The 22400-nt window shown below is 43.8% G+C and overlaps 1 protein-coding gene across 1 annotated transcript in view; it reads right to left on the minus strand.

The window, feature by feature from the left end:
* Positions 1-22400, minus strand: part of GRB2 (growth factor receptor bound protein 2) — a 72483-nt gene that overhangs the window by 41996 nt on the left and 8087 nt on the right. The window contains exon 2 of the mRNA XM_080826193.1: positions 21356-21570. Within this exon, the coding sequence (XP_080682319.1) occupies positions 21356-21433 (78 nt within the window). The 5' untranslated portion in view covers positions 21434-21570. The remainder of the gene's footprint in view (positions 1-21355; positions 21571-22400) is intronic.

Here is a 22400-nt window from a genome sequence, read left to right on the forward strand (position 1 = left end):
TTAGTTACAGTCCACAATCACTACATCTTGCTATAAATCCTCTAAATTAGCATTTAAAAATTTATTGTTCTTTTATAATTTTTTAAAAGATTTTATTTATTTGACAGACAAATCACAAGTAGGCAGAGAGGCAGGCAGAGAGAGAGAGGAGGAAGCAGGATCCCCGCCAAGCAGAGAGCCCAATGTAGGACTCGATCCCAGGACCTGAGAGATCATGACCTGAGCCGAAGGCAGAGGCTTAAACCACTGAGCCACCCAGGCGCCCCTGATTTTTTAATTTTTAAAATTACATTATGTTAATTAAATCAGTGTTTAATCAGAAGATGCATTTCAAAGAACGGTCTTTTTTACACACTGGTTCGTAGGGACACACAAGCCCAACTTGATGACCCAAGTACTCTGACATGGTCTCCCTGGCACACATGCAAAAGCTTGCTGACTGATCTGAACACAGTGTGTGAAAGAGAATCTTAGAAACGTATTATGATTTTCTTCATTTCACAACTTACTGCTAGATATTCCTGAGATCAAAAGGGGATATATCAAAACAATTTAACTCATTTCAATGATTTTATGCTAGAACAGGAGTAGCAGCTTAAAGACATAGCAAAACCACAGTGCCATGACCTGAAGACAAAAAACTTAAGACGACAAACACAAACTGTATGCTGCTTTACTCAAATTTAAAAGACTCTGATCAACCTTCTTTCTACTGAGAAAAACTCCAACTCATTTCATTGCTTCTTTTGAGCTCAGCTGCTTAGTCACTTTACAAGGCTCCTGAGACAAGCGAGGACTGTGGGCTGATAGGGGAAGGGCTGCTCAGGACTCTCTGACTCTCCTCAACCAGCCTGCTGCAGAATGGTACAAGTCATGACACAGACGGTGTTTAAGAACTTTTCAGATGCTTTAATGCAGCTAAAAAACAACTCAAAATGTTCGTAGTCCTTTAAGGATAGCATTTAAGGATAGCATTAATTATTCAAAACATAAACCATCATATTACTGATGAAGAGGCACCCACATTTAAATAATTTTTTAAGCTTTTTGTTATTGTTTAACTTATGCTCCATGCCCAATGTGGGGCTTGAACTCACAACCCTGGGGATCAAGAGTCATGTGCTCTACCCACTGAGACAGCCAGATGCCCCGTTAAAATTAATGAATGCTTAAAGCGGAAGCTTAGATCAACTCATGGATTCAACGGCTAAAGCCCCCCACCACTACAGATGCAAATTCATTATTCTGTGAATATCACATGGTTAGAACATTAACACAGGTCAGTCACTGTTTGAGCTCCAAGTTTATCACCAGTTACATGTACATTTCCAAAAGCTGGCTCTATGGGTAAACTTATTAATTATTATTTTTTAATTCTTTTTTAAAAAATATTTTATTTATTTATTTGACAGAGATCACAAGTAGGCAGAGAGGCAGGCAGAGAGAGAGGAGGAAGCAGGCTCCCTGCCAAGCAGGGAGACCGACGTGGGACTCGATCCCAGGCCCCTGGTCCTGGGATCATGACCTGAGCTGAAGGCAGAGGCTTTAACCCACTGAGCCACCCAGGTACCCCTAAGTCTTTCTTTTTTTTTTTTTTTTTAAAGATTTTATTTATTTGAGAGAGAGAGAGACCGAAACAGAGAGCACAAACAGGGGGAGAGGAAGAGGGAGAAGCAGAAACCCCGATGCGCAGGGAGCCTGACCCAGGGAGTGATCCCAGGATCCTGAGATCATGACCTGAGCCGAAGCCAGATGTTTTTTTTTTTAACAACTGAGCCACCCAGGCACCCCTCTATGGGTAAATTTAAAAGGAGGTACTCTGGCCTTGTTGACTGAAACCACTACTCAGGGCCCAGAAAAACTGAAATGTCAGTCTACGTCAAATCTTCAGAAGCTTGTCAGATCTGCCTGCACGGCTCTCCCCTGAAGACCTTCCAGACTCTGAGAGAGTGTCTGCACCACTTGTGTATTCCGACTTCAGTACCTTGCTCGGTGTGCGCCTCTCCCAGGCTGGCTACAGCTCCACCAGGCACCACGAAGCGTGCCTCCACTCCTAGCCGTGCTGCTAGTAAGAGGTCAGAAAGCATCCCTGTAAGTACAGCCACACAAGGAAGAACTCCAACAACTATCTGTAAGCGAAGTGTCCTGGCAAAGCGTGAGAAACAAGAAATTCTTCCCTCTTCCCTTCAACCCACCTCACTTTTCAGCTGTAAACTCAGAACACCTGAGAAGACAAACCTCTCCCCTCAATCCAGTGCTCTGCAAAGCTGCTCACTGGCACTTTCTCCAAGGCTCTGGGTTGTGTAAACTATGTAAATTAGAACAAGTCATCACGATTTCTTCAAACGATTTCTTGGAAAATTTGTTTTCCTGTTTTTCTTACACACTTAAGGAATAAAGGACAGACCGAGGAAAGAAAGCCCAAGTGTTCAGAATCTCCTCTAGCAATACTTTTTATATACTTTATATATCTGCTGGAATAAATGTCCAAAAACAAAAACTGGTGGAAACCGTGGAATGTTTTTTGAACAGTAGCTTAAAAATAAAACCGACTGAGTATTTTTTAGATTTCACGCACAGAAAAGTGTAATTATACTTTACAAAGACTCAATGGGGAAGCAGCTAAGAAACCTAAGGTGGTGGCAAAAAACAAGGGAATAGAAAACTCAACAGAAATTCGAGAACTCCTATTTCTGGTCTATGTCACCTAAATTAATGCAAAAACAGCTGAGGCAACACAAGAACCAAGCCCGACCTCTGACAGTGCATTGCTGGTAACAAAGACAGTGTCAACTACCGACGTGATTTATATTGCGTAGGACAAACTCGGTGTGGGTTTCAAAGCTTCCCCCATTCCACCCCCTGAACTCCCATGTTGCTAGGCACCGTGCAAGACACTGAGACACAGGACCCTACTGAGATATGGGGAAAAAGAAATATGCTGTGGCCACATGTATACACAGAGCTAGGGGCAGTAGAGAGGCACCCAGGGGAGAGAAAAGACTCTGGAGCTTGGGGCTTGCTCCAGGTAATAAGGGAAGAATGGCAGATGGCCAAGATTACACCAGATGAAAAGAACAACATGACCAAAACCCAAAGGATGTGACACAGCAAAGTGCCCAGGGAAGCTATGCGACTAACTGAAAACTGACCAAATTTTTCTTTAAAGAAGCCACAGGAGCTCCTGGGCGGCTTAGGTGGTTAAGTGTCTGAGCTCAACTCAAGATTTCAGGGTCTTGGGATGGAGTCCTGTATTGACCCCTGGGCTCAGCTCAGCAGGGGCTCTGCTTCTTCCTCTCCCTCTGCCCCGCCCCCTGCTTGTGCGCATGCACACACCCTACCTCGCTTGTTGTCTCTCATATAAATAAATACAATTTAAAAAACAACAACAACAAAGAAAGCCACAAAGATTAACTGGCCCACTATTTGGCATTACTGGCAAAAATACTCATCAGCGGGGCGCCTGTGTGGCTCAGTGGGTTAAGCCTCTTCCTTCGGCTCAGGTCATGATCTCAGGGTCCTGGGATCCAGCCCCACATCGGGCTCCCTGGGAGCAGGGAGCCTGCTTCTCTCTCTCTCTGCCTGCCTCTCTGTCTACTTGTGATCTCTGTCAAATAAATAAATAAAATATTTTTTTAAAAAAATGTTCATCAGCAAAAAAAAAAAAGTTCATCAGCAAAACACTGCAGTTTTTCGGGTGAGGATATTAAATTCTGCAAAATTTTAGTGCAAGTTAACACAAAGAATCAAAATGACTCTACAATAAGACTAAGACTTTCTCTAAGATTATTTACGTAAAACAGTTCTGAAAAGAAAACACAATAATTATGGTTTTGCTGAATTCAAAGAAATGCTGCCTCTGCTCTCTGGATGCGCCTCAGACGCTGCCGTCTGCACATTCAGCTCAAGACCACATCACACATCCAGTGACACAAGGAACCCAAATTAGAAGAGGCACCACTAGCTTGGGGAACCTCACCGGTCACACCAGCAAAGCTAGTCTATGAGCACTCCTCTTCTGGGCCTTCAGTTTTCACTAAAAAAGACACAATACCGGGTAGGCAACTGGCTCCCAGTATCTGTCTCTGCACAGGCTGGAAGTGGGGAGGGCGCAGCACCGTGAAGAAGGGGGTTTGGGAAATCTGAGGTTCCCAAGGAAAGGGAGGAGTACAGACAGAGAAGAACCCCTGAGAAAGACAAAGCCCACCCCAGTTCCACCCCAGTCTACAGCAGCTTCTGCCCAAGGGTCTCGCTTCTGGCTTCCAAGGAACAGAGTAACCACAGATGCTTTGCAAGGAGAGCAGTCAGGATTCCTGGCATTTCAAGGTGAAACACAAAATACTTTGAACACTAACAATGTAGTCTGGGTAGTGAAAATCTACAGCAGAACTGTCCAAACACACTTTCTGCAATGATGTAAATGTCCTGTATCTGCACCATCCAATATAGTAGCCACCAGCCACATGTAGCTGTTGAGATCTTGAAATCTGGCCAATATAAGTGAAGAACTGAATTTTTTTTTAAACGATTTTATTTATTTACTTGACAGAGATCACAAGTAGGCGGAGAGGCAGGCACTGGGGGTGGGGGGGGAAGCAAGCTCCCCGCTGAGCAGAGAACCCGATGCAGGGCTCCATCCCAGGACCCTGAGATCATGACCTGAGCCGAAGGCAGAGGCTTTAACCCACTGAGGCACCCAGGCGTCCTTGAAGAACTAAATTTTTTAAAAAAGATCTTATTTATTTATTTGAGAGAGACTGAGAGTGAGCACATGTGAGCAGAGCCGGGGAGGGGCAGAGGGAGAAGCAGACTCCCCTCCTGAGCAAGGAGCCCAATGTTGAGCTCAATCCCAGGACTCTGAGATCATGACCTGAACCAAAATCAAGAGTCAGATGCCCAACCAACTGTGCCACCCAGGCGCCCCTATTTATTTTTTTAAGTAGGCTCCACAATGGGCTTGAACTCACAATCCTGAGATCAAGACCTGAGCTCGAAAACAAAACAAAACAAAACACCTGAGCTGAGATCAAGAACCAGACACTTAACCTACTGAACCACCCAGGTGCCCCTAATTTAAAAATGTTCTAAAAGTTGTTTTTTGAAAAACTGATGTTAAAAAAAAACCCCAAAACCCAAAAAACTATATTCAGTAGAGATGCTGTTAACAATTTTACCTTTAAAGGAGAGGATCTGGATTGAGAGCACAGATGGCACAGATATCTTGTTCTACCCTCCCTGTAAACAGAACACTGAATTTTGGGGTTTCTAAACTCACCTTTGATAAACAATATTAATTGGGAGGGGGTGCCTGGCTGGCTCAGCTAGTAAAGCATATGACTCGTGGAGTTGTGAGTTCAAGCCCCGCATTGGGCATAAGGCTAACTGGGTAAATGTTTTCAGGTCTACGAAGGGGGATCCTGAGGTTCTTAATGTACTTGAGCGATTTTCTTTACAAAGACTTCATGGAAAGGTATTCCATTTCCCCCTTCTCTGACCACGGACTTTTTAAACTTTAGAAACTAACATGCAGATATCAGGTTTCAGGTATACACCAACTCTGGACTACACACACACTTGTTAAATATAAGTCATATTCTGGTGATGGAGGAAATGAAAGGTTTAAGCCTTTCCAATTCTTAAATTACTAACACACTAGCATTAAATTCATGCTACTTTCAATACACGGAAAGTTCTAGTTAAGAAGTACTTCCACTTAGGCACCTGGATGGCTCAGTCAGTGGCGTGTGCAACTCTTGATCAAGAGTTTGAGGTTATGAGTTTGAGCCCCACATTGGGTATAGATTGCTTAAAAAGAAAATCTTAAAAAAATAATCCCATTTAAAAAGGTTATTCAGTGGGGCGCCTGGGTGGCTCAGTGGGTTAAGCCTCTGCCTTCGGCTCGGGTCATGATCTCAGGGTCCTGGGATCAAGCCCCGCATCAGGCTCTCTGCTCAGCGGGAGAGCCTGCTTTCCCCTCTCTCTCTGCTTGCCTCTCTGCCTACTTGTGATCTCTGTCAAATGAATAAATAAAATCTTTAAAAAAAATGTTATTCAGGGGGCGCCTGAGTGGCTCGGTGGGTTGAGCCTCTGCCTTTGGCTCGGGTCATGGTCCCAGGGTCCTGGGATCGAGCCCCGCATTGGGCTCTCTGCTCAGCGGGGGGTCTGCTTCCTCCTCTCTCTCTGCCTGCCTCTCTGCCTACTTGTGATCTCTCTCTATAAAATAAATAAAATCTTTAAAAAAAAAAGTTATTCAGTATTTTCTACTACATACAAACACATAAGCAGAAACTTATTTCCATAAATATTTCCTTCAAGGGTGTGGTAGTGTTAGAGACACAAAAAAAGTCTTTAACAAAATGTGAAAAAAGGGTCATAATTACTTTGAAGCTCTTGGGTATGCCATGCTGTTATCCACAAGGCTCTCACGTCTACTCTTGTAACTACCAAATATAATGCAAGGCCATTAACCTTCCTAGGTGAAGTGTTCTAGGAGAGTTCCAACAACTCTTCAGAGCTGACAGTAAGCTTTGCTAATGTTAGAAACAGCTCTCAGTCAGTCAGGCGTATCTGGATGGACAAAGTGGTCCTGAGGGTTTCTAAATTATCTCAAAAATTTTTTTTCAATACTCATGTCTTAGTAAGTCTGTTTCATTCAGAACATCCAGTGCATGCCCCTGGCACAGCTCTTAAAACAGTGTATTACTAAATATCAGGTCTATCTTGAACCCTTTTGCACTAAGTGTAGTATCCTATCATTTACCAAGATACTGGATAAGCAGTCATAAGAATTCACCAAAATTCTACAACTATCATGACATACTCAGGGGAAAAATAATTAACTAGACATCAAAGACATCTTTCGTTAGTTAGTAAGTAAGCTCTGTGGCCATCGTGGGGCTTGGGGCTTGAACTCACAACCCTGAGATCCAGAGTCACATGCTCTACGGATGGCCAGCCAGGTGCCTCACCTTGCAGATATCTATAGAACTCCACCCAGCAACAGCAGAATAAACATTCATCTCAAGTGCACACTGGAACATTTTTCAGGATCATTTGTGAAGCAACAGAACAAACATCAACAAACTTAAAAGGACTGAAATCATTCAAAGTATGTTCTATACGCACAATGAAATTAAAAAAGAATTCAACACCAAAAGAAATTTTGGGAAATTCACAAATATGTGGAAATTAAACAACACATTCTTAGATAATCAATGGGTCAAAGAAAAAATAATAAGGAAAACCAGAAAATACTTCGAGATGAATGAAAACAAAAACAACTGCACACCTGAATTAATGGGATGCAGCTAAAGCAGAATTTAGAGGGAAATTTATAGCTGTAAATACCTTTATTGAAAGATGGGCTACAGACAGTTCATTCCAAATTGAGGTTGCTACTATTTTATATATAAAACCCAAACTCAGGGGCGCCTGGGTGGCTCAGTGGGTTAAAGCCTCTGCCTTTGGCTCAGGTCATGATCCCATGGTCCTGGGATCGAGCCCCGCATCGGGCTCTCTGCTGGGCAGGGAGGCTGCTTCCCTCTCTCTCTGCCTGCCTCTTTGCCTACTTGTGATCTCTGTCTGTCAAATAAATAAATAAGTAAAATCTTAAAACAAACAAAGTCAAAAGCAGGCAATTTTTCATCAGGTTACTTGAGAATACACAGATGAGAAGCATCCTCTTTTGTTAGGCGTTTACTACCCATTTGGAAAGGAGGAGAATGCGAGAAAGAACCAGCAGAAGTGTGGGTCACGCTTTAATACATGATACCAACAAACACCTAAATTTGAATATTCTACAGCCTTTAAAGACAACAGCTGTTCAGGTGGGTGTAACTGTACTAAGTGCTCCAAGAAGACAGATAAAAGGCTTCTGAACACATAGAGTATGATGTTCCAAGTTATTTAAAACAAAGCATTTGCCCTTTCTATTGCACCAGTAACCTCAATCTGGAAGGCCAATAATGTAATCAATCTCAAGAAAAGCTCTGTAAGGCTACCAGTTTCCACTTCTAGCACTACATGGCCATTAGTCACAAATTCACCTGGATATCTCATACGGACAATATTAGCACAGTTTTAGAAAACTGACACCAATTTCAGGTTCAAGATCTACTGACTCAGCTTCAACATGTGACTTTGAGAAAGTCTTAATCACTATGATCTTCTCTAACAGCCTTGCATAGAAATCCTCCGAAATACTGCTATTTTCTAAAGAGGTACAGTACACTTAAACAGAAACCGCATCCTCCCTTCAGTAAGCTGAAGAACCTGCTTACTTTCATTATTAAAATTTTGAATATGGTTTCACTGTGTTTCTCACTGTATCTGGAAATCATTAAAAACATAACTGTGGCCATATTCATTAATTTTTTTTTCCTGAAAGGTTACAGAAATACTGAACAATGATTTTCTCTGAGAAGAGTTTCCTTTTTTACATTTTCTAACAATAAATAAGACATTTAATTTCAAAAAAGTTATCTGGTTGACAGAAGGAAGTACGACCTTTCTTTCATACCTTTTTTTTTTTTTTTTTAACAATTTCATTTATTTATTTGGGCGGCGGGGGGGGGGGGAGCCAGGGAAGAAAGAAAGAGAGAACGAACCAGTTAGGAGGAGAGGCAAAGGGAAGAGGACAAGCAGACTCTCCACTGAGCAAGGAGCCAGATGTGGGACTTGATCCCAGGACCCTGAGATCATGACTTGAGCTTAAGGCAGATGCTTAACTGACAGAGCCACTCAGGTGCCCTTACACTTTTTTATTAAATAATTCTAACACGTTTGAAAGGAATAAAATGAAGACATCTGATTTTTTTTTTAGTGTACAATAGAGAACTAGAAATCACTGATACCTTCAAATCTTTTTGTCTCTTAATTTTATTGCTCTAAGTTAAACATTTTAGTGAAGTTGATAAACGATAAAATGTCATCTTGACCACAGCTAAATATGGACAAAAGGAAGAAGAAATGAATGAATAAACATCTGAAAAATTTGGCTGCATTTGTCATTTTAATCCAGTTGGAAGACTGACCTAAGCCAATATTTATATCCTTATAAATACATAAGAAAGCAGATAACATTACTTTCACATCAGGTGTAGGGAAGAGATAAGTGGGAAATAACGAAATCTGGCCAGCAGGACCATTTTTCGGGTCAATCTGTTTGTAAGGAAAGGGGCTTAGCATGCCAGCATTCATTCTACACGAAGTCTGTGTAGTAGCCCTAAACGATGTGGAGGACTTGTGCTTCCGGAACCAAGAAGTCTTTTAATATCCAACAAATTTGTTCCATCAGGGTGTACCCAGTGATTTTTTTTTTCTCTTGTAAGAATGCAAGACATTTGTTGTTGTTGTTTTCTTAAAGATTTTATTAGAGACAGAGCGCATGAGACAGAGAGAAAGAGAGCGAGCGAGTGAGCGAGCGAGCACACACGTGCACAGGGGGAGAGGGAGAGGGAGAAGCAGACTCCCCACTGAGCAGGGAGCCTGATGTCGGACTTGATCCCAGCACCCTGGAATCATGATCTGAGCCAAAGGCAGATTTAACCAACTGAGCCACCCAGGGGCCCCTGTTTGATTTGTAAACTGACATCTGGAAAGGTTTTTTTGAAGAGTTTATTTATTTATTTGGGAGAAAGAGCGAGAGCAGGGTTGAGAGAACGAGTTGGGGAGGGTCAGTGGGAGAAGCAGGCTCCCGGCAGAGCAGGGAGCCCAATATGAGACTCAATTCCAGGCGCTGGGATCATGACCACAGCTGAAGGCAGACGCTTCACAGACTGAGCCACCCAGGTGCCCAATCTGGAAAATTATTGTAGTGTTTTACTGCTTTTCTGATTATGAAACTAATATATGCTTTTAAAAACACCCACGACAGAAAAGCATGCTAATTCACCAGAATCTCAACATCCAAAGAAGACCAACGGCTACCAACAGAATAGTTCTCTTTTTTCTTTAAACTGCAGTACCCGTGAGGACGCCTCCGTCAGCCACTCTACCTCTTTGTCAAAGCTCCCAGCAGAGGGTCCTCGCTCCACAGCTCAGCATGTGCAGCACCAACTTACAAAAAACCTGGTTTTTCTAAACATAAGTTAACATGGATGACCTCCCTCTAGAAGGATTTCATTCAGCTAAAAGAAAGTATTAAAACTACACCTATGAGGGGCACCTGGCCGGCTCAGTCAGAAGAGCATGCGAGTCCTGATCTTGGGGCCACGAGTTCAAGTCCCACACTGGGTGCAGAGATGACTTAAATAAACAGAATAAAACTTCCACCTATGAATCCACACCAAATTTCTCAGCTATCAAGATGACTTATTAACTTAACCTGACACAGCTATAAAAGCAAATTAACCAGTGGAAGGACTAGCAAAAAATACAATTAGCCTCTGTTGTCAATCAAGTATCTCAGATGCTGAGTGGACATTTCCTCATTTCACGCATCTGGTGCCACGGTCCTATAAACACTTGTCAAACTGTGAAGTAATGTTCTGTGTTGAACGAGACTAGCACAGACGCTAGTTGTGCTATTATTACATATTCTGGCTATGGATTATGGGCCATTCTCATTTAACCTAATCTCAAGCAGGTAATCTGTTCAGCACTTTTGGACAGTAGAGTAACATATACACCAAGAGCCTCCTTTGAGATTATGAATTATTATTAGAAACAAGCTAAGTATCCTGCAATAAGGAAATAGTTAAGTCTATTATAGATTTTATTATTTTTAAAAATTTTTTGAAGATTGTATTTATTTGACACAGAGAGAGAGTGAGAGAGCACAGTAGGGGGAGCTGTAGAGGGAGAAGCAGGGTCCCTGAGAAGCAGGGAGCCCAACACGACCTGAGTCGAAGGCAGATGCCCAACCAACCGAGCCACCCAGGTGCCCAAACTTTTTTTTTTTAAAGATTTATTTATTTTGAGGGGCAGGGAGCCTGAACATTTAAAAAAAAAAATTCTACAGAAGGCTTCTGGCATTTTGCTAAACTTAAGACTTTAAAAGACCACTGTTAAAGAATTAGCTTAAAATTAACATAAAAAGTACTGACATTAAAGAAGTATCAAAACTTAAAAAAAAAAAAAAAGCCATTCATTTGAGTGAGGAAATTTTCCAATATTTTACTGCAAAACATTAGCACCTGTTTGGGTAAAAATATCAGGACAGAAAACATAAGAACTACTAGAAACGGGACACCCAAGGAGACGCTAAGCTTTCCTGCAAGGTAAAGAAAAAAACATAGTAAAGCAGTATGTAAGCATCCTTCAGATTTTAGAAAGCTATTGGGGGAAAATCTGCCTCTTCTTGGCATTCGGACCAGAGAAAATGTTCCCTCACTGAGGACACTTAGAGACCGTGAAAGACTCCTTAGTGCCCCTGCGGTAAATAAAATAATGAGCTTGCCCAAGGCTGCTGCTTCTAACATGCTCAGCGCTAGCCAACAGCACAGCCCCAAAGCTCCAGCCAGCCAAAGAAGTCTCCGAAAGCGAGGCCCCCAGCAGGATGCCGGGCAGGTGCCCATCTCCTTGCTTTTGGGTTTAATCCCGACAGAAACCAAAGACTTGAAGAACAGAGAAAGAGCTTGTCTTTCTCACAACCCTCCACCAATGCCACGCTGAGCTCTGGGACAAGGTTTCAACTGGTCTGAGTCTGAGGTAGTGTCAGGACAAGCAGCTCGCTGCTTTTATGGGTACAGTCATGTGACTTAGCAGTCACCTGAGCCAGGGGTTGGACTGACATCTTCTTATCAAAGCTGTGCACCTGAATAACACTAATAAAACTAATGGCAGGGGCGCCTGGCTGGCTCAGTCAGTGAAGTGTGTGACTCTTGATCTTGGGGTCATTGAGTTCAAGCTCCATGTTGGGTATAGAGAGTACTTAAATAATAAATCTTTAAAAGAAATTGAAAAAAAAAAAAAACAAACAAAAAACTAATGGCAGCTAGCATTGTCTAGGCCAGTCATTGCTTTAAGCACATGAATTAGGCTTTTCTTTTCTTTCTTTTCTTTTTTTTAAGATTTTACTTGAGAGAGAGAGCATGAAGGGAGGGGACGGGGGCAGGGGACAGGGACAAGCTGACTCCCTGCTCAGCAGGGAGCCCAATGAAAACACTGGGCTCCCTGGACCCTGAGATCATGATCTGGGCCAAAGGCAGCCGCTTAACTGACTGAGCCACCCAGGCGCCCCTCTATTAGGCTTTTCTTACCCACACTGTGACGCTAGGGAGTGAGGTGCTCTTGGTCCCATTTTACACACGGGAGAACCAAAGCACAAAGTAAATCACCCAAGACCACAATGTCTGATCAGCCAGTGGCAGAGCTGGGATTCAAAGCAGGCGGGTCTAGCCTGGAGTGCCGGAGCACCTGTTCCTCACCACAATACTACAGATGTCTCTCATTGCACGTCCATATGGTGCAACTGAGGGAGTATCTGCCAAAGGGACCACGATTTCCCTTGAAGTCATCATGAATCACTTTTTAAAGGATTTAAGTTTTAGGACACTGAGTCACAGTGAATTTCAGCCTAAAGATTTAAAAGCAGGTTAAACCTCAACCATTAGAAAACCAACCAACCCCTGACCAGAGCCCTCTAACTTCCTGGAATATCTGTCAGGTAAAACAGATGCAAAATGTTAACTGCTACTTGAATGTAACTTCATTGCTTTAATAGAATTGTAAACTGATTACAGAGAAATGAGGACCACAAAGGAGTAAAAATCACCTGAAATCAAGCTCCTTGGAGGCATCTGTTACCTTCTGGAGGCGCATTTGGAAAGAAGTCTGCGTATTTAATAAGGAAACAGAACAAGCCCTAAAAGGGAGCTCCCTCTTCACTGACCTCATTTGGGTAAGAGAAGGCCCTGCAGGGTGGCGGTTAAGAACCCAGAATCCGGACTCAAACCGGCCTGGATCTGAACGCTAACTTGTAAACTTGGGCCAGTTACTTAAGTCTCAGGTTCCTGATCAGTAAAATGGGGATAACTGCATCTTTGTTAGGATTCTTCCAGGGCTTAAAAGGGAATGGAAGTAAGACATTAAGTTTAGTGCAATGTCATCCTGAACATTCAATGTGTTACGTTACTACCTTTTCAAAGAGGATCCATTCAAACACTTCTTGTGCCAAGGGCAGATATTATCCTGTGTTGACACAGATTTACACCAACACGAACACCTGCACAGCATTCCGTTTTACAAGCACGATAACCCGCTTATGTAGCCTCCTCCTTAGGGGCTACTTAGGTCTTCGGTGGAGTTCTGGTAATAGGGTAATTCCGTCAATTCAAGGATGCCTCTTTTTACACAGTTTAACATCTCTGAAACGCATCTCACAAATGGCATTTCACAATTTAAAGGCAGAAGTTTCTTTTCTAGGTGGTACATACATTAATTGAAGTAACTATCCATTGTCTACATTTTAAAAAATTTTTTTTCAGTGCTCCAAGATTCACTGTTTATGCACTACATCCAATGTTCCATGCAATACGTACCCTCCTTAATACCCACCACCAGGCTCACCCAATCCCTCCCCTCCTCCCCTCCAAAACTCTGTTTGTTTCTCATAGTCCACAGTCTCTCATGGTTTGTCTCCCCCTCTGATTTCCCCCAATTCACTTCTCTCCATCTCCCAATGTCCTCCGTGTTATTCCCTATGCTCCACTAGTAAGTGAAACCATATGATAATTGACTCTTTCTGTTTGACTTATTTCACTTAGCATAACCTCCTCCAGTCCCTGATGTCTACATTTTTTAAAACTTGAGAATTTTCTTAGAATAAATTTTTAGGGGTGCCTGGGTGGAGGCTCAGTTGGTTAAATGGCTGCCTTTAGCTTGGGTCATGATTCCAGGGTCCCCGGATCATGCCCCAAGTCGGGCTCCCTGCTTGGTGCGGAGCCTGTTTCTCCTTCTCCCCCACTTGTGCTCTCTAGCTCTCTCAAATAAATAAATAAAATCTTTTTTAAAAATAACATTTTAAAAGTAGAACTGCTGGCCCATTTTATGTTCTGATACACGTCACCAAGCCACCATGCGGAAAGACCGTGTTATTAGTACAACCTCCACTGGCAGAAAGTGACAAGAGTCCATTTCTCCACATCCTGGCCAACACAGGGTGGGGTCGATCTTTATCATTCTTGCTAATCTGACAGGCAGAATGATCTCATCTTACCCATTTCTTTCACTGTTGAACTCAATTTACTGTAGATATGATGTCCAGTAAGTCACTCAGTAGAAGGAGTATCACAGACCGGCTGCTCCTGCCTGGCAGGTGTGCGAAGCAGGATCGCTCCCATTTCTGGTTTCCTCACATCTGACAGTTAAGGGGAGCAGTGACATACTGTGGGGGGCATCGTAGCCAGACCTAAGACCAAGCCCAGCTGTGCCGCTCACTACACGTGCCAACCTGGGCAAGTTCCTGGTTTGTCTGTTTCTACAGCCATAGGATGAGGCTAAGGAGGGCCAACCTTTCATGACGCAAATTAGAAATACTGCAGAACTCTGTGGCATAGTAAATGCTCCACAAATGGTAGCTATTCGAGGATGACTTCAACCACAGTGGCGTAAGAGGTGAGAACTGAAAGATCCCCCAAGGAACACTACACTTCCTTACTCATTTCCTTCTCCAACAGGGATGACTGGTCTTCAGCCAGGCCCCCGAAAGGAGTCTTGTACAGGAACTGAAAGCTCCTTCTTAGCACCTATTTGGAAACAGTCCATTAGATGACAGGGGGATAAATGAATACAGTGAAAGGCAAACAAATTATTTGTTCTAAGAGAACTCAAATCATCCTCATTCATAAAGATTATATGCAAAATTTTGGGTTTAGTCAAAATCAGCAAGAATGGATGTGTTTCTTTTTAAATTTTTTATAAACATATAATGTATTATTAGCCCCAGGGGTACAGGTCTGTGAATCGCCAGGTTTACACACTTCGCAGCACTTACCATAGCACATACCCTCCCCAATGTCCATAACCCCACCACCCTCTCCCGACCCCCCTCCCCCCAGCAACCCTGTTTGTTTTGTGAGATTAAGAGTCTCTTATGGTTTGTCTCCCTCCCGATCCCATCTTGTTTCAATTATTCTTTTCCTACCCCCTAAACCCCCCACATTGCATCTCCACTTCCTCATATCAGGGAGATCATATGATAGTTGTCTTTCTCTGATTGACTTATTTCACTAAGCATAATACCCTCTAGTTCCATCCACGTCATCGCAAATGACAAGATTTCATTTCTTTTGATGTCTGCATAGTATTCCATTGTATATACATACCACATCTTCTTTATCCATTCATCTGTTAAATCTTTTTTTTTTAAAAGATTTTTTTTTTTATTTATTTATTTGACAGACAGAGATCACAAGTAGGCGAAGAGGCAGGCAGAGAGAGAGGGAGGAAGAAGCAGGCTCCCCGCTGAGCAGAGCCCAATGCGGGGCTCGATCCCAGAACCCGGGGATCACGACCGGAGCTGAAGGCAGAGGCCTTAACCCACTGAGCCACCCAGGCGCCCCTATCCATTCATCTGTTGACGGACATCTAGGTTCTTTCCATAGTTTGGCTATTGTGGACGTTGCTGCTATAAACATTCGGGTGCACATGCCCCTTCGGATCACTACATTTGTATCTTTAGGGTAAATACCCAGTAGTGCAATTGCTGGGTCATAGGGTAGCTCTATTTTCAAATTTTTGAGGAACCTCGATGCTGTTTTCCAGAGTGGTTGCACCAGCTTGCATTCCCACCAACAGTATAGGAGGGTTCCCCTTTCTCCACATCCTCACCAGCATCGGTCATTTCCTGACTTGTTAATTTTAGCCAAGGAATGGTTTTTTTTTTTTAAGATTTTATTTATCAGGGGCTCAGTGGGTTGGGCCTCTGCCTTCGGCTCAGGTCATGACCCCAAGGGATCGAGCTCCCCATCGGGCTCTCTACTCAGCAGGGAGCCTGCTTCCCCCTCCCCTTCTGCCTGCCTCTCTGCCTACTTGTGATTGCTCTCTGTCAAATAAATTTTTAAAAATCTTTAAAAAAAAAGATTTTATTTATTTATTTCAAACGAGAGAGAGAAAGCAAGCGAGGGCACAAGCAGAGTGGGAGGCCGGGAGAAGCAGGCTCCCCACTGAGCAGGGTGTACCACACAAGGCTTGATCCCAGCACTGTGGGATCACAACCTGAGCCAAGGGCAGATGTTTAACTGACTAAGCCACCCAGGCACCCCAAGAATTCTTATCAATAAGCAGAGAAATGCTACCAAGTACAATGAATTTGAAATCATGAAAAAAAAAAAAAACAAAACAACAACAAAAAAACCATACCAACCCCATTTTTAGGTTTAATCATTCAAACACCTTAAAGCAGACTCCTGTAACCAAATTCAGGACTTCCAGCTGCTATAAAAACTATCACCAATCAAACCCCAGTTCCGATTCCGGGCTCTCAGGAACATATTCAGTAGGCATTCATTTCTTAGTGACACAGATTTATTCCAATATCCCCAGCTGACAGGCAGAAATCCCCTTATTTTTCCATTCACTCAGCATCCCTCAACACCCTCCCCGCCCCCATCCTTCATTCTTAGTCTCTAGCACCTACGAGGGCACTAGTTTCACAGCTGGCCGGCCGGCTCACTGTGACCTCACAGGCTGGGCCTCCAAGTTTCTCTCCTAGCCCAGAACACTTCCATCATCAGCTGAAAGCCTACAGAGGCTTCTAAAGGATAAGATCGAATTTGTACTGGTTTTTCTTATCTCACTCCAATTCTACTTTCTTTTCCACCATGGCAGTCTCCCGACACCATTCTAGTGTTCCTATCTCAAACACAACAAGCACCCCTGGTTCCCTCCCATCCCTCTGGCGAGGTCCAGTTCAAGTCACACTCCCCCCACACAGCACTTTCCAACGTAAGCTCTTACCAGTCGCCGCCCTCCCTACGTTACAGTGTGTGATACAACCCAGCATCTCATGAAATACCAGTTCCTTACTAAGTAGTAATCGTTGTGATCTTGGATGGATCATTTAACCTCTACAGGCCATTTCCTCATCTAAAAAATAATAAAAATCAAAATTAAGAGATTTTAAAAGTTCTTCTCCTGTTCTAAAAATTGTCTAAATTTGTATACTGCCATATCCTGTTTCACATACTAATTTCACTTCTCTTATTTGATTTTAAAGTTCCTCAAGGGAGAAAGTATTTCTTTCCCAACTCTCAAAGCAACTTATCCCAGGATGTGGCTCAAGGAGATGCTCAGTAAATGTGACATTAAAACAGGTCATCAGCACCGAGATAGAAAGCTTCGAAGAGCCAAGTGTGAACCCAAGACCTATTTCTTTTCTTTTCTCTCTCTCTCTTTTTTTAAAAAAGATTTTATTTATTTATTTGACAGAGGCAATGAGAGAGTGAATACAAGCAGGGGGAACGGGAAAGGGAGAAGCAGGCTTCCCACCGAGCAGGGAGCCCGATGCAGGGGCTCGATTCCAGGACCCTGGGATCATGACCTGAGCTGAAGGCAGAGGCTTAACGACACCCAGGCACCCCAAGATCTTTAAATAATCTCTACACCCAACGTGGGGCCCAAACTCACAACCCCGAGATCAAGAGTAGAATGCTCCACCAAACAAGCCAGCCAGACACCCCTCAAGACCTATTTTTAAAGCAGTATTGAAAACTGATAAAGGTAGTTAGTGCCAGACAAGTAGAAGACACCAAGATGATCCACTGTTGGTTCTTTTCTAGAATTAGTCTGCCTTGATAGAACATAAGCTGCTGGCCTGAACGCAATAAACACAAGTGTGGGAGCTCAAAATGGTCTCTCTTTTTTTTAAAGATTTTATTTATTTATTTGAGAGTAAGAGACAGATCACAAGTAGGCAGAGAAGCAGGCAGAGAGAGAGGGGGAAGCAGGCTCCTCACTGAGAAGAGAGCCCAATGAGGGGGCCTGATCCCAGGATCCTGAGATCATGACCTGAGCCAAAGGCAGAGGCTTAACCCACCGAGCCACCCAGGCACCCCTCAAAATGGTCTCTTAATTTGCACACAGCTCTGTCTGAAGTGTGGGTACATAAGCCTCTGAACAGCAGACGCGACTTTTAGGTAAGCTCAGATAAACCGTGTGCTCTAGGGGAGGGAATTCAGAGGCCTTGTTTGGTGGAGAACCCCTGGGACTATCTGAAGCCTACAGGACGATGGCAGGGAAAGCGAGTTCATTTTGGCCATGCAAGGCTGAAAACTCCAACAAAGAGCAATTCCTTCCATTTCTGTGCCCCAGTGCCCTTCTCCTCCTCCCCTCCAAAAAACGCACACTTTTGTAAGACGAACAGTAACAAAGGCAGATACACCAAAGCATTTAGTTCTATTTTAGGCTTCCAGGAAAACGTTTTTATTTTTCTCTCTTCTCAGGGCAGCACAAGTCAATGTTAGATGGAAAGTAAGCAAGCGGCCTGCTGGAGGCTGGGGTCCACGTTAACCAGAGTTAACCAGGAGCTCGAGGACAGTGAGAGGAGTAAATCCCTGGGAACTCCAGTCAGAGGTAGAGGCCCAAGCCCCTTGCCACTCCATTACCTTCAAATAAAACATATTTAGTACCCACGTGTATATCCCCCGTTATGGAGAGAGCAAATATAAGCTCTATTTCAATCAAGTCAAACTGGTCAATGCTATTCCAGCCACTTTTTTTTTTTTTTTTTTAAGATTTTATTTATTTATTTAACAGACAGATCACAAGTAGGCAGAGAGGCAGGCAGAGATAGAAGGGAGGAAGCAGGCTCCCTGCTGAGCAGAGAGCCCCATGCGGGGCTCGATCCCAGGACGCCGGGATCATGACCTGAGCCGAAGGCAGCGGCCTTAACCCACTGAGCCACCCAGGCGCCCCTATTCCAGCCACTTCTAAACATGTTTTGGCTCACAGCTAAAATCCTAAAGAGCTATCAAATCAAATCAAAGCCCCTCAAATGAAATCAGTTACTCCCTGAATAATCAAATGAAGGAAACACTGCTTTTTGAAATAACAGCTCTTAAGACAAAGCAATATCCCTCCTTTTCACTCAGCTGTTTCACAGAATTTTGAGACAAAGGGCAACTACTGTATCGGCACTTTTTTTTTTTTTTTTTTTGGAGTAAAGCCACAAGATTACTAATAAACAGCTAACGGTCACCATTCAAAAGTAATAATGACATTATGACTTCATATGCCAGTTATCTACCAAATTGGAAAGAATCAAATATATGCATTTTTCTTTCCCCAAAGAAAATCTGGAAGTAAATGTGAGCACTCTGACTCACTTTCTCTCCCATCAGAACAATTTCTGGGGGAATGTTAAACAGTATCATCTTCCCTAATTATAGGATGGGAGAGAAGGGTTTCACACTTGTTCAAGAGTTTACAATTTAAGGGGCGCCTGGGTGGCTCAGTGGGTTAAAGCCTCTGCCTTCGGCTCAGGTCATGATCCCAGGGTCCTGGGATCGAGCCCCGCATCCGGCTCTCTGCTCAGCAGGGAGCCTGCTTCCTCCTCTCTCTCTCTGCCCGCCTCTCTGCCTGCTTGTGATCTCTATCTGTCAGATAAATAAATAAAATCTTAAAAAAAAAAAGTTTACAATTTAAGTTGGAGAGCTTATGAGATGCTCATGGTCTAAGTCTAGGATACACTTCAGTGCCTGAAAATATTAAAATAGACCTCAAATCCATATTTTCGTTTTGTTGCTTTAGTGCTACATACATAATGGGATAAACTTAGAGAAAAATATGAACTACCGGACTTCCAGATTCAAGTTTCTTAGGTAAGCTTGATGGAGAAACCCAAGTTTGCATTGTGGGGGAAAAAAAATTGTTCCTGCTGGGTTTCTGCAGAGGCTATAGACATGAGCAACCAATCTTTCTTAAAATCCCATTACAGCTAACACACAGTGCTGTATTAGTTTCAGGTGTACAATATTTGAGTAGCCAATCTTAGGATGGTACCACGACTGTTTATCTGCTAAAAACAGTCATCACCTATGGAAACATCAAATTACGCCTCTGTAGGTCCATAATAGGGTAATTTAACAGTCTGAGCTTGCTCCTTTGCTCTGACTTCTAGCTAAGAAAAGAGAAACCGAAAACGTATGTTACTCTAAAATCTACAGCTGGTTCTGTCTGATTTCTGACACTTCAGTACTGACTTTGAGAATATGCTTGGGGAGCTTGGCATCACAAGGACAGCTCTGAAAAAAACACTTTCCTTCCCCTTAAAGGACTCCTCAAAATTGCCTTCTATGAAGCACAACCTACATGTCTAACATCAAGACACTTCGGGGTGGAACTCTGTGCCTCAGGCAAGGAGAGCAAAATAGTAACTACCCACAGGTTGGCAGGACTCAAAAAAGTGGGGAAAAAAATCAGCAGTCTTTTTATAGGGGACCACATTTCTACATTTGCACTTTCTTCCTCTTTGTAAAATATTAATAATTTCACTCAGGGGTGGTAAACAAATGCGTGGCAAACTCCCAACCATCAGAAAAATGTTAGAACTTGAAAGGCAGCGAACCCGGGATATGCAAATGCTAAACTTCAGGTTCTCCTGTAGAGCTGACACATTATTCGATAACACCCACCCTTGTAAAAATAAATTACATATCCAAAAGGGCAAGCTGCTGCCGTCAATTGGGTAAACAACATAATTACCATGTGCCAGGTGGAAAGCGAATCCTCATGTAAATAGTTTGGGCTCGGAATGAGCTGCAAACTGGAAAGCAGCTTATTTTTAAACTGTCAGCAGGTTTCTTTTGTGCAATTAGAGTGTAATACAGGGTAATTGCTCAAGTTTCTTTTCAGAAAATCGCCATCTGACTTGTACAACAGCAAGATGAACCTAAAGATTTAGGACTCCACTGGTTTTTTTCACCAAGAGTTAAAAGACACAGGTTCTTTAATGAGTTCTGGCATATACTTCTAACCACCTCTCCAACTAGCCTCAGGTTCCGGACTGCAAAAAGCTCTTGACTGGGTAAAGTAAGACTAATTGAGTACTTTTACATAAATAGTTCAAGTTTAAATCTTAACAACAACAATAACGACAAAACCCTTCCCCTCATACACTTCTTTGCTACAATCACGCTGCTTTGACTTTCCCTGAATTACCAACCAACAAGCAAACAGAAATACTCGAGGCATTCACACAAAGGCAGTTAAAGACCATACATCAACCCAACCCTCTTAAGTCATATTTAATATTCCACTCAGCATCTGTGTCAGCTATCTGGAGCCCGCCCCACGGTAAATGGGAAAAGTGGGCACCGAGAAAGGACGGGCTCGGCTTCTTTGTGTTATCAGGGCAAACGAAGGTAGATGAGTACAACAGGAGGCCATCTCGGCATTTGCGAGGCATCACACTTACCTTGAGGATGTCCCCCCTTTTGAAGCTCAGCTCGTCGTCAGCAGTAGCTTTGAAGTCATATTTGGCGATGGCTTCCATTCTGAGCGCTGCTCAGGGCTCAGCAGCCTGAAGCCGGGGGAAGGGAGTCTTCCCTGCCGAAGCCACCCAGCGCTCTGGGCTCGGCCTCGCCGCTCTCTCGGGACACGCTCGTGCACTCCGGGACACACAATGCCACCCTGAATCACAGGAGGGATGGGTGAGAGAAGTGGCCAGCACCGAAGGCAGCCCCGCCCTGCCGATCGGCCCCGCTGCCCCAGCCCCCACGCCCCCTGGCTCGGCCCGGCTCGGCCCGGCTCGGCCCGCCTCCCTCGCTCGCAGGCAGGAGCCCCGATCTCCTCCTTCCTCTTCGCAGTCTCAGCCCCCAGGCGACTGACAGGCCCGCCGGCCAATGGCGGCCGCCGCTCGAGCTATTCCCGAACACACTTCCTCTTCCTTCCCGCTGGGTGTGCGCGGTGTGCAGGAACCGGCTGGAGCCCCGCTCAGTCTCCGCCTTTCCTCCCTCGCCCCTTACGCTCCGCTCCTCCGGCCCGAGATGCAGTCCACTCCAAGAAAGGCCTCGCCCTGGGGATGGGACCCCGCTTTTCTCAGTGGCACGGGCCCATCTCCTTCCTTTCTCCCTGCCAAGCTTTCTGGCTTTCTGAAAACGCTGGGTCCCCTACCCAGTCAAAAGCAAGCAATTCTGGCTCTGGTCCTGGGCGGCTTGACGGTTCTCAGAAACTAACCCTTGGTCTGCTCCTAGGAAAGCAGGAGAAAGTGAACCTTGGAACTCTTTTTTTTTTTTTTTTTTTTGGAACTCCTTTTTTAAATTCAATTTGCTGTTCTGAGCAAGGCAGCTCCCCTCTACTACTGCCAAACTGCTCAGCAAGCTCAGGTAACCAGAAAAAGGAGATCCGGCCGCGTCAGAGCCTTTTTACCTGCTCTTGCCTAAGGCACCCTTCTCCCCCGAACACCCCCAAGGCTTTGGAGTCCCAACAGCCCTTGAAATAGATGTCCAAGGTCCAGCATT

Source organism: Martes martes (assembly GCF_963455335.1).
Source record: "Martes martes genome assembly, chromosome: 16".
In the NCBI taxonomy this organism is placed as follows: domain Eukaryota; kingdom Metazoa; phylum Chordata; class Mammalia; order Carnivora; family Mustelidae; genus Martes; species Martes martes.